The following is a 13,678-nucleotide window of genomic DNA, read 5'->3' on the forward strand; positions in this document are numbered from 1 at the left end:
TGGTCAGGTGTTCTGTAAGTGATCGTCAGGTGTGCTGTGAGAGATTGTTAGGTGTGCTGTGATAGATTGTCAGGTGTGCTGTGAGAGATTGTTAGGTGTGTCGTGAGAGACCTTCAAGTGTGCCGTGAGAGACCTTGAGATGTGCCGTGAGAGACCGTCAGGTATGCTGTGAGAGATCATCAGGTGTGCTTTGAGAGATCATCAGGTGTGCTGTGAGAGACCGTCAGGTGTGCTGTGAGAAATAGTCAGGTGTGCCGTGAGAGATCGTCAGGTATGCTGTGAGTGATCGTCAGGTGTGCTGTGAGAGATTGTTAGGTGTGCTGTGAGAGATGGTCAGGTATGCTGTGAGTGATCGTCAGGTGTGCTGTGAGAGATTGTTGGGTGTGCTGTGATAGATTGTCAGGTGTGCTGTGAGAGATTGTTAGGTGTGCTGTGATAGATTGTCAGGTGTGCTGTGAGAGATTGTTAGGTGTGCCGTGAGAGATCGTCAGGTGTGCCATGAGAGACTGTCAGGTGTGCTGTGAGTGATCGTCAGGTGTGCTGTGATAGATCGTCAGGTCTGCTGTGAGAGATGGTCAGGTGTGCTGTGAGTGATCGTCAGGTGTGCTGTGAGAGATGGTCAGGTGTGCTGTAAGAGATTCTCAAGTGTGCTGTGAGAGAGATCGTCAGGTGTGCTGTGTGTGATCGTCAGGTGTGCTGTGAGAGACCGTCAGGTGTGCTGTGAGTGATCGTCAGGTGTGCTGTGTGTGATCATCAGGTGTGCTGTGAGAGATCGTCAGGTCTGCTGTGAGAGATGGTCAGGTGTGCTGTGAGTGATCGTCAGGTGTGCTGTGAGAGATGGTCAGTTGTACTGTGAGAGATCGTCAGGTGTGCCATGAGTGATCATCTGGTGTGCTGTGAGATACCATCAGGTGTGCCGTGAGAGATCGTCAGATGTGCTGTGAGAGATCGTCAGGTGTGTTGTGAGAGATCGTCAGGTGTGCCAATAAAACACAGATAATAAGTATCTGTGAAATTATTCCAAAGTGCCGCCAGGTGGTTGATTAGTGCCGCCAGGTGGTTGATTAGTGCCGCCAGGTAGTTGATTAGTGCCGCCAGGTGGTTGATTAGTGTGGCTGTTAGAGTGTTGGTTTTCTAAGCCGAATGCAGTGAGTTGGAGTCTCTCAAAAAGCAATCTTTTATTCTCAACTCTAACTTTGGTTGGACAGACAGACACTGCTCTTGTTAAGGGAAAAATTGCTGAAAGCTTTTATTGACTGTTAAAAGTTAACCACCTAAAACTTAGTATTTTATTAATGAACATGTAATACTGTAAACTCGCTTCATTTGAGGGAAATCTTCAACAAATCTCGACTGGTCAGTTCAGTTTTGTCCCCTCGGAACAGAGACCAGACCTTTCAGGTCCATCCCAAGGAGCGTGTCATAATGGATGGTGCGTTCAAGAGGCCATTCAAGGTGATGCCTGACAGCGCATCTGACAGTAGGTAAGACTCATCTTTCTACCTCGTCTAGTTTTAGATCTTTACACCGGATTACTCCAACAGTAAATAGTAAATAGTCCTGTCAGGTAATAGTGGATGATTACTCCAACAGTAAATTGTAAATAGTAATGTCAGGTAATAGGGGGTGATTACTCCAACAGTAAATAGTCAATAGTCCTGTCAGCTAATAGGGGTGATTACTGCAACAGTAAATAGTAAATAGTGATGTCAGCTAATAGGGGGTGGCAAGCATTCAGCATGATAATAACTGCTACAAGTCATGCAACAATTCTGATCTCATCTCCCAGAATGGCTGACGAGTGCATATTTTATTCTCTGCTGAAGTTACATGTCCAACTCACCTAGCAGGTTATTCAATCAGCAGGGGTTTACTGAACTTCCGTGATGAGCTGATCTTTTATCTGGTATGATCAGTAGCTAAAGGAGGTGTGAGTGGCTGTGCTTGCAATGGTTAAAGATGTGGGTGCGTCAAAAAATTCGATTTAATCAAATTAAGACCCATAAAAGGCTAAAACATCAGCTACAATTTGATGCCATTTTTGTCTTTGTAGACCAACCCTGCCCAGAGATATATGCGTTTGAATGAGGCCCTCTTTTAAAACGCTCACGTTCCAGCGGATGCTTCTTTCGTGACATCACAAGCAATACATCTGAAAAGAAACCACGAGCAATAAATATGAGGTCGCTTACTTAGCCAATCATCAGCGCGAAATTTTTATATAGGCCGTAACAAATGTTATCACTCGTAAGACGCGTTGACTGTGATCTCAAATTTAGGAATTTCACTCTATTATTAAATCGCATGGACATCGATATTTAATAAATTAATTAACATCGTTACTTTAATAAATTACTCGATTGACACGTTTTATTGGTGAACAACATAAGTGCAAAAGTTGCTGTGAAGGTGACTCCGAGTTTTCTTGGCATCAGGTAGTTAAAGTTCTACGGAGGAAGATCGGAGAATGGAGGTAAATTTATCTTTTACTTTGAGTCTCCTATAGAGTTTCCTGTTGAGTTTACATTCAGATTATATTTCCCTGTTTGAGGCTAAAATGTAATTTCCTGCACGTGCGAGATATGTATGTACAGTGAGTTCTTGACGGCTTCTTTTTAATCTTTAGCATCTAGCAATACAATGGCTTAGATTGATGAATATACTAAAGGTAATATTTTAGTATTCATTGATACATGTACTAATTAATAAAATTATAACTTTTTGCTATCACTAATCATCGTTTTATATTTTTTATCAGTTCACCTAGCTACATTTGCTTCAAATTTGCTGTGGCAGTTTTATCTAGTAAATTAGATTTATGATTTGACATTAGATGTTCACTTTTCACTTGTAGAAAGTGAAGAAAATCGATTGAGCAATGCAAATCTTTAATTTCCAGAACCAAAGCTCCGAATCGTTGGCTTGGCGTACTTGTGCCTTTGTTAAACGTTTATTCATTTTTAAAATTACACTCGCAATCTATTTAACTCCCAATTTGAAAGCTTTCAATAGATACGTTTTAGAATGACATATCTATGAATGACATATATGTATTGCATTTGTTTTACTCATTACAGGATGTTTATGTTGTCCCACCAGCCGAAGCAGCTTTGTCAGTGTGGAAACTGCCATAAAGGGGAAAGAGAGACTTGAATGTGTGCTGCATAAACCATGATGTTTTGTTTGAGTTTGTTGCAGTAGATGAATTTGTCTTATTGTATCAGCTAAAACTATGTGAGTGGCCACGACTTGATGAATATTTTTAATAAAAGCTTTATGCCGAGATGAAAATCTTTTTCCTTGTGAAAATTATATAATAAAATAATATTGTTGAAGATAATACAAAACATGATTTGCAGAATATTGTAGTGAATTGGATACGGTATATGGATGTCCGCAGAACTGGAGAATGTGAGTTCAAATCCAGTTTGCAGCAGACTTCTCATCTTTAAAACTCTATCCCTATGTATATTCTTTTCAAAGACGCAGCTTGCTTATTTTACTTACGGTAGTAAGAAACTAGTTTTCGATGTGGGCAATGATATACAGCCCCACCCCAAGGATAGGCAACAGACATAATGTGGGCGGGGCTTTTGGGAGGCTGTATATCGTTAGTGTTGGTAGCGGCAGAACTGTGCTAATACAAAGGCCTTATTCTACATAGTTTGCTTGACAATTACCATAGACCGTTAGAATTGGTAGTCGGTACTCAAATGTTTACACAGCATTTGGACAAAGCGAGTAAGACAAATTTTCAATTTTCGTTATTTGAGGCCTTTGAAACATTCATAATAATGTATTTGTAGCGGGGTTTAAAATTTTATTCTAACCAACATGAGAAAATACAAAATAAAATATATGCCAATAGAGCCGAGTAGAACCCGACTTTTATCGCAAATAGCCGATGTGAATACGAGATATATTGACAGATAAATCACATGTGACATCATTTTGGGCAAGTCTGGGCATGGTTTTTGGCCTGAGCGTTTTTACCGCGATCAGATTTTTTCGATTTTAATCTTCAAATATCTTGGCAATGAGATCGCCTAACACAACAAACAACATATCAACTGATAGAGAAAAAAATTCTTTCTTTTAAAATCAACTCAAACTTTACGCAACCACATCTTTAAAAGCCTACAGGCAATGATTTAGGTTGATTTTAAATGTGCATTAGCTTCCTTTGGCTTGCCTTAATCAAAGTGTTATGTTTAGCATAACACTAGTGGGGGGCAGTACTCTTTTAGAACCCAAAAGCATTCTTAGTAGAATATAAAACTTTGAACTTGACTGAAACTTCAGCAAGGAGTGATTTATCAAGCTCTCGGTAGTTTAATAATTCAAAATCTCCCTAATTTAGCAGCGAACAACAACTAATAAAGTTTGTAATCTGTGTTAGCAATTTTACAGTTTTTAATTATCAAAGTTCTAGAAACACACCAAAGATGAAAAGTAAAGCATGACTTATACGATGCATAAAATTAAACAAAGTTTTCTGTAGCAATACATCTGTATTCCCAACATGTGTGGTCCTGGCCACAGTAACACCTCCTTAAAAAGGGGGTGACTTTTGCCAACAAAATTAATAGACTGTCAGTCTCCACTCTATCTTTCATCAAAGTAGTAGAATGCACTTCTGCAGTTGACTAAACTCTCATTGGGCAGTTAAATTCCAGTTTGTTCATTTCTAGCGTTTGGCAGGTCACTTTAAACTTGGGATTTCCTGACCTTTACTCATCAGCACCAACTCCATACACTGAGTCAATGATGTTTGCATACTTGGTTTTCTTCTCAACTGTTGGTAATACTCAGAGAGGATCAGAGAGGATAAGCAGTTGTGATGTCACCCATACTTGAACATATCGCATATCTATGCATAGTGCTTGTTGCAGTGACCTTGCCGAGAGGTATTCTCAAGCCAAAGAGCACCACAGGCAATTGGCTATCAAGCTCAACGAGTCACAGCAGGAGTTAGAGGAACTCGAGTCACAGATGGCCTTAAATTATCACGATAAGGAGACTGCGCTGGACATTACTACTCAGGTTACTAGACCAATATCAGTAGAATCCTGGTTGGAGAGGTCTTCTATTGGTAGCCACCAAGGGACATCACCAAGGCAATCACCAAGGGACATTGGTCATTACTTGCGCAGTCCAGTTAACTACACACCCTATGATGCCACGTAAGACCTCTTTTTTATCAACCCTCTAGACTCAATCGCATACATACCTATACATGTAGGTGGACTGGTTGACTCTAATGAGCATCCCAGAGTATCAACAATCACTTGCATACATACATACATACATACATATACATGTAGGTGGACTGGTTGACTCTAATGAGCATCCCAGAGTATCAACAATCACTTGCATACATACATACATACATACATACATACATACATACATACATACATACATACATATGTAGGTGGACTGGTTGACTCTAACAAGCATCCCAGAGTATCAACAATCAATTGCATACATACATATACATGTAGGTGGACTGGTTGACTCTAACAAGCATCCCCTAGTATCAACAATCAATTGCATACATACATATGGGTCATGATCACAGAAACCATGGTTAAGTCGGGATTGTAAGATTTTGAGTTATCTACATTAGCAGAAAGAGAAAATTCTCACAGTTATTTTGCAAAAAGATTTTTGATTCTAGCTTAATTACAGCAGATTTTATGGTCAAGAAACTGAATGCGCGTTTACCATTAGTGCGAAAACATAGTTCCGAGAAAACTGGTGTTAAAGTTTGAGAAACGAAAACCAATGCCCAATTTTGTTTACATTTCAAAACGTCTTAGCAACCAATATCAAGAGGTTGTGATATTCATCTAGATTTCTGTATTTCTATTCAAAAAATTATGCTGAATTCAAAAATCTAAACAGATTTTAGCTAGTTGTCACAGAAATAGCTGTATATTTATAAGAAAATGTATTACTTAATTTTGTAGATATTTAAAACGGCTTGGCAGTACCCCGATATCGGGCACAGCCAAATCATCAGCAAAATTTAAAAAAAAAGTAACAACAGTAACATATTGCGCACAATCGGTTACTATATACTTCGATCATGGAAATTCGAATGATTATTCTTATAACTAAATCTGATAATAATCCTATAAAATCGAATAATTATTCTTATGATTAAATAATGTAATAATCTTTTAAGAATTGTTAGGAAATTATCATCGTAATTCCCTTTACTTTTACTGCTTTTGACATCAGTTGGAACACCAAAGTACTGATTATAAATGTCCAAAAGGTCAGAGTTATCTTTAAAATCGGCAAAAAAGAAACGATTATATTTATTGGACGCCATTTTTCAGTACTTCCTGTTTAGCTTATCAACGGTTTTAAGAGGGTTTTTCCGAGGGTTGAAGACTTCTATTGGCTAAACTGATTTCAGATTCAGAAAGATCACTCTTTGATTGGTCCAGATGCACGTGTTACGAAAATCGTTACCAATATTATAAATTCAGTTGGTTCAACTTCAAAGTCGGATAACTCAACTTCGTGATTTGCGACTTAACTATGGTTTCTGTGACCGCGACACATATACATGTAGGTGGACTGGTTGACTCTAACAAGCATCCCCGCGTATCAACAATCAATTGCATACATACATATATACATGTAGGTGGACTGGTTGACTCTAACAAGCATCCCAGAGTATCAACAATCAATTGCATACATACATATACATGTAGGTGGACTGGTTGACTCTAACAAGCATCCCCTAGTATCAACAATCAATTGCATACATACATATACATGTAGGTGGACTGGTTGACTCTAACAAGCATCCCTTAGTATCAACAATCAATTGCATACATACATATACATGTAGGTGGACTGTTACATTCGTACAGAAAAGAACTGAATCTATAAGCACAATGACATGATCGCTAGTAAAACCATGTTTTAAGGCTTTGCCGGATTTCTCACACGTACCATAGAGGGCTAAGCATGACAAAATGTCATCGAGATATACAGTGCACCCTCAGGATACGATGTTGATCCGTTTCAAGGTTGGCATCGTATGGTGAAAAAATCGTATGTAGGGGTCTAGAAACCATTGTAATTATACAATGCAAACATCAAACAAAGCAAGTACAATGCAAACATGCGAATGTAAAAATCGTCAAAATTTTATAAAAATGTGTACATATTGAAAATTAGAAACAAAATACTATGTTAACTTTATTAATTATAGTTACCTACAATAACTGTATTGTATTCAGTGTGTTTTAATGGCTACGATCTGCAATAAAATGCAACATTATCATGTGTCTACCAAATGCAGTACGTACGGCAAAAAATTCTTACCTTTAGAACGTAAATATAACATAAACTTTCAGTTCACTTCAAATAAGTTTAGCTTACTAAACTGACACTTGAAAATAAGTTTTAGTATGTATCTTTAACTATTATACTGAATTTCAACTTTGTATCACAAAAATTTTATTCTTTATCAGTACCTGTCGTCACATTCATTATAGCATTTAGTGTGTCTGGTTAAAACATTTTTCAACCTAATTTAATAAGAAAGACCGAGAGATGCAGTTATCGAAAGCGGCCTCTCCCGCACTTACCCATTTAATGACCATCGAAAAGAAAAAGGAAATTTTATTTGCTATATAGGACGTACATACGCATACCTTTAGAGTAACATGACTTGAGTTGGTACATGTAGCGAGCAGAGAGGAGACAAAGACGTATCAATGCTAATTATGTCGCTGTACACTTTAAAATAAATTTAATACGTAATGAAATGGAATTTTTAGCAGGCTAAAAGAAGTTGTCTAATCCTGTCCAATTTTTTCGACTGATCTTGAAAGAGAAAGTTTAACACATTTGGGTCGTGAAAAGCAGAAAAGGCCAGAAAGACACAGCTTTCCTGCTGGTGCAGAGAGTGTTCTAAGAAAACAAGCTAACTTGGTGCAATGTAGAATATAGCCTACTTGAGCACTTACTGAGGATGATGCTTGCTAGTGCAGTGTAAATGCTGGCGCAATGCAGAAAATTGCTAGCGAGCTAACATTTGTAAAAGGATCCAGAGAAGGTTGTACTGTAGTTTGTCTTGTATGAAATGTGCACAAGAATCAATGTAACCATACATGCAGAAGTTTGTACGTATTTATATTATATACACTAGAAAACAGGCACACTTGCAAAGAAACGATTGAACAAGAAAATAAAACATAAAATGAAATAAATAAAACATGACACACAAAGAAGATAAATTAGTGATATACGAGTACATTATACATGCATTGTACGGTATTGTTTTTATGTACCAGTCCACACCAGTAAATTAAACACTTGAAATTTTTCTGCCGATGTAGGTTTTTCTGTCTTCTAAATTCTTGCCACTACCAAATGGTTGCTCCACTTAAATGCTGATCTTGTGCATGGCCTCCAACTCCTTCAAGTCGTCAGTCCTAAGGTCCTCCTTGTGTTTTCTTTAACGAATTTTTTGTTTTTAATGACAATAATCACAGTTGTTAATTGATTGCGACCACGTTCCTTGGCAATAGCAATGGCCTTCTTCCTATTTATGACCTCCAATTTTGTTGTCATAGAAATTATTTTTCCTTCGTCTTGTAACGTATGTATCGGTCTCAGATTTCATAGCTAATAAATTAAATACAGATACTTCTAGTTATATACGTATGCTGAATAAAATTTTATAGTAAAATGGAGTATAACGCTAAAAATGAATATTTGCTCTTGCTTGCGCACTTTTTAATAAGTTTTCTTCGTGGAATGTTGACCTGAGAGAAGTCGGTCATCGTGTCTCCTCTAAACGGTGTAAAAATGTTTTCTGCGAATCGCATTTCGGCGTCTTTGTTATTTCAACGTAGGTAATAAGCACACCGACTACCAAATTTGAATTCGAGCAAAATTTTCTTGAATTCATATGGTGAAACAAAATTCGTATGGTGAGGTGAAAATCTCACCATGTTCAACTTCATAAGGTGAAACATCATATATCAGGGTAATCGTATTCTGAGGGTACAATGTACTGTATAATGGGCTATGAGATAAGTATTGGTTTAAACATGGGGTTATTTTTTGCCACGGTCAGTGACTACGCTGATGTGTTAATTAATTTCCCACAGATGAATCCAATAAAACAATTTAAGTATACACCAAATTTGGTCATTACAAGGCAAGTGTTTAGTTATCATAGTCTAAAAACATGACGTCTAGGCCTCTCGGGCTATTGCTGTACATATGTACTTATCTACCATCGACAGATCATACTTGACTCAGTCATCGTGTATCTCAACCAAGGCTAAAACTACTCTATTTCTCCTAAAATTATGAGGAGTGTGCGGATAAAATCCAAGCGCCTCGCGTGTACTCCTACACATCACAAAATTAACTCAAACGTCTGTCATATGCAGTCAGTCATATTCTTTTTAGCCACCCAAAGAAAACAGGCTTTCACTGATTGATTTGTCTGTACATTTATATATATATACTACTACTACTAAACGTCCAGGTAATAAAAAATTAAACTCCAGATCACAAGAAGTGTTTTGTACAGTTCAAATAAATTTTGAGAAAAAATAAAACATACTTCAAAAACGCTTAAATGTGAAATAATAAGCATGTAATTAGTAAGTAATGGCTAGATAAATTCTGTTCAACCACAATGATTACAATAAAAAACATTTTATACTAATACAATTAATACAAACTGAGAAATAAATATGAATATGTTGAATTAATAATAATAATGAATACATAGAAGTGTGTGTGTATAAAAGGTTAGCGATGCAGCAAAAGTTCTCCATCAAATGTTGAATACAGCTGCTGGTACAAATAAAAAATGTAATATCGGTATTAAATACATCACTGAAGCGGTGAAGTGCATGAGGGTCTGTTCGAACGGAAAGAGAATGTAGCGACATTTCCTATTCGAGATAACTCAGCATGCAACTGTCCGTGTGAAAAGTTTTTAGTTTTTACAGTTTTTAGCGATTGACCTTAAGGATTGTTGCTAGTAGAACCGGAAATTGAATTTGACAATGACAAACTAAAAAAGGTAAGGATGTTAGGTTTCAAAAGAACTTTTTAAAAAAACAGCAAAGGTAATATTAATTAATAATAAAAAGTACATTGTAAAGTGCTATAAGTGTATAAAGTACATGAAAAGCGCTTGTAACCTGCATTCACAGCTAGAAGTAAAAGTGTAATACAACTCTATACCGAACCGATGCAATGCGGGAAAAAACAATGCCGACACAGTAGATTTTACATAAGAATAGATATGATACTGTAGAACCTCTATTTGAATGCCATGGCGTTCGATTTTTCAACCATTTCCCTCTAGCGGCATTTAATTAGAGGTGGCGTTGAAATAAAGGGTGCCGCTGTATTATTTACTTGCTTGTCTCAATTTTTAAAAGCTAAATTTAACCATTTTACAGGCGAAGCGATGCTGATGCCGCCTATATTTCGCATTCTCTTTCAGGCTAATCGACATAAATGCTTCAGCATTTTTGCTTAACGGTTTTTAATATATTTCAAAGTATCAGACTGAGTTGAACGAGGAAATATTTTGATTATACAATGCACCCTCAGAATACGATTTTAATCCGTTTCAGGGTTGGCATCGCATGGTGAAAAATTGTATAGAGGGGTATAGAAACCATCGTAATTGTACAATGCAAACATCCCCTGGTAAAAATCATTAAAACCTTATACAATTACTGTACGCATTAAAACTTAGTAACAAAATTGTATGTTAATAACTTTTAGTAACTATAGTTACCTACAGTAACGTAAGTATCTTTAATGAATTTATTGGTTATGATCTGCATTAAAATGTAACATTACGATATGCTATTATCATCACTACGTACCGTAAAGAGTTCTTACCTTCAAGGATGCCTTACCTATAACATAAACTTTTAATTCACTTCCAATAAGTTTAGCCTACTAAACACACACTTGAAGCTAAGTTTTAGTATGGATTTTTAACTATTTTACTGATTTTTCACATTTTTATCTCTAAGATTTTATTACTTGTTAGTTTCTGTCTTCGTTTTCACTATAACTTTCAGCTGACCTTATTAAAGCCTGTTTCAATCTAGTTCACCAAGAAAGCCCAAGCGATGCTGTTCTAATTGTTCTGTTTAGACGTTAGTAACTTGAAATCAGAGTGTAGTTCTGATGATTTTCTCCGGCACACGTCACTAAAATCGTATCAACATCTACAGCAACAACGAAAGTATTAATTGTTAATGATATAACCGAGTCATTATTAGTACCATTTGGTGGACACTTGTCTGCTGATCACTTAATATTATGGGTTCGTAAGGATAAAAGAATGTCAAATTGACCAGCAAATAGAGGTAGAGTTCAATTAAAGCGTGGCGCTCTACTTTTCAACCCTTCTTCTATATTGGCATTCTATTAGAGGTGGCTTTCAAATAAAGGTTTTACGAAAGACGTAAGAAAGATAAGGACAGTGTTGTGTAGTGGATTAGCTCCACAGTCTGCAGACGTGGATGTTCCAAGTTCAAATCCAGTGCAAATGGTTTAAGTTTTATTGAATGCGTAAAGTATATTTGTGAAAATATTTCGACGAATGAGGTTGCATGAAAGTGTAAACAGAAACCATCTTGTAACAACTACGTCCCATTTGAGCCGTTTTGGAAAGAGAATCCAAACTATGGCGGTCTTGTGTGGCTGCGATTAACTGTTCGTTTTTTAGCTTTTAAAAGCTTGTAATCGTATTCCCACATATTTTGCACTTACAACACAACAGAGTAAGACACGAAGAATCCTTTGATACCAAATAACTGTAATGTGAATTTTGTTGCAAGTAAACCTTTAAGAATATGTACACTAAATCAGATATTATGGTTTTTACGCATGAAACAAATATTGGAGCAGAATGCTGGACGCTGTTAGGTTGGACTTGTGGAACTACTAGCGTCTCACCGCTCATCTCTGATTTATTCTTTCAGTTTTGAGGTAGATGATGCAAGAGATGAACATTCTCCCGTGTCACGGCCGTCTGTCCCTCATCAGAATTCACACACTACTAGATTGCCTCAGAGTCTAACTAAAATCAAATTTAAATCTCCGAGGGCTGTTGTTTCTGGTACGTGCGCTCCTCTAACTTGAGACAAGTCATGTTATATTAAATTCACGGTTATACCTAAGCTCCACTCTCAAACTATCGTGGCCAGTTCAATGTGATACATATTTGTGACTCTTTCCAAACCGACCATAATATGGTGATCATACTTTAGAGATATTGACATGGTAACGAGTAAGATCTCTTTTACATTGATCATTTTAAAATGTTTGCATCAAGCTGCATTGATTGTAAAAAGCTGTTGCTAAGTTTGTGAGGAATTTAAATACTCAAACAAAATGAATAGCAATCAGCAATCGTCATGGTCGATTTAATTGGGCAGGCTAGATTTATACTAAACTAGCTGCATTACCCGTCTACAGGAATAAATTCACGCGCAGCATAAGGTTTATTGAGAGTTGTCTTTCATACTGTAAAACAACTCCAAATATGCAGTTACATCTCCCTCTCTCCATCTCTCCCCTCTCTCTCTCTCCCTCCCTCTTTCTCTCCTTTTCTCTCCCCCCCCCCCCCTCTCCTCCTCGCTCTCCCTCTCTCTCTGCTTCTCTCCGTCTCTCCCCTCTCTCCCTCCCTCTTCCCCCTCTCTCCCTCTCTCTCTCCTCCTCGCTCTCCCTCTCTCTCCCCTTCTCTCCCTCTCCCCCCTCTCTCTCTCCCCCCTCTCCTCCTCACTCTCCTTCTCTCTCTCTCCCTTTCTCTCTCTCTCTCTCCCTTAGTTCAACGCAACACATGCAGATAGACAACATTTTTGGTTTTTCTGTCGGGCGTATGAAGAAACAGTTTTCGGCATGTGCCTACTTTTGAGCAGGCGACGTATAGCTGGTCATGGCTGATGCAGGGTGACAGTAAGTCGATAGCAGCTGCTCTCTTTCTTTTCACAATAGCGTATCACAACGCTCGGAGTACTCGTGAAAGTTCTGTAATAGTAAGTTACAGTAGGCCTACTCGTAGCTGGAAAAAAATTAGTAACTCGGCTGCTGAAGGAAATGAACATGACCCACTATCACGAACAGCGGCAAATCCAACGTTATTAAGTCGTGGAGATGTGGCAATTCATAGACAATACAACATCGTATAAGAAACACTTACCTTTTTGATGTGGAAATTTAGTAGGTGAGAAATGCATTTTTCCAGTGGCTCCAAGAAACAAACGTTTACGTGACCTTCTCGGTACACGTTGGCAGTAAATATTAATTGCATGTAAATAACTACTCGTTAATTTATTTTATTTAATGAATAGTACATTTGTATAGCTGTATAGACACCTTTGTATAGGCCGCAGAACTCAGGAAAGGTGCTTTTAAACACGGCAGAAAATTTGCCGTTTAAAAAGCGTGCTAACCGGGGATTTCGGTTAATGCGCTCGAGCGGTGAAAGAAAAACAACAGAATCGCCACACCTTTATATAAGCCGCTTGGCTCAAATCGTCAGAGAAAAGTAGCGGCTAATAGTCCATATTACGAAATTACGATATTACGATATTTAGTACTCATATTAACTCGGTTGGCTTCGTTCGACCGGATGGAAAAAGAAAGACCGCTC

The 13,678-nt window shown here is 37.6% G+C and overlaps 1 protein-coding gene across 2 annotated transcripts in view; it reads left to right on the top strand.

Moving 5' to 3' along the window:
• The window catches only part of LOC137391361 (uncharacterized), a 73,147-nt gene that overhangs the window by 27,495 nt on the left and 31,974 nt on the right, over nucleotides 1-13,678 (top strand). The window contains exons 5-7 of one of the 2 annotated variants that reach the window (XM_068077813.1): nucleotides 1,332-1,484; nucleotides 4,893-5,183; nucleotides 12,006-12,142. In XM_068077813.1, the coding sequence (XP_067933914.1) occupies nucleotides 1,332-1,484; nucleotides 4,893-5,183; nucleotides 12,006-12,142 (581 nt within the window). The remainder of the gene's footprint in view (nucleotides 1-1,331; nucleotides 1,485-4,892; nucleotides 5,184-12,005; nucleotides 12,143-13,678) is intronic. The other variant, XM_068077814.1, reaches the window with a different exon arrangement.

The sequence above is a fragment of the Watersipora subatra genome, chromosome 3, assembly GCF_963576615.1.
Source record: "Watersipora subatra chromosome 3, tzWatSuba1.1, whole genome shotgun sequence".
Lineage (NCBI taxonomy): Eukaryota > Metazoa > Bryozoa > Gymnolaemata > Cheilostomatida > Watersiporidae > Watersipora > Watersipora subatra.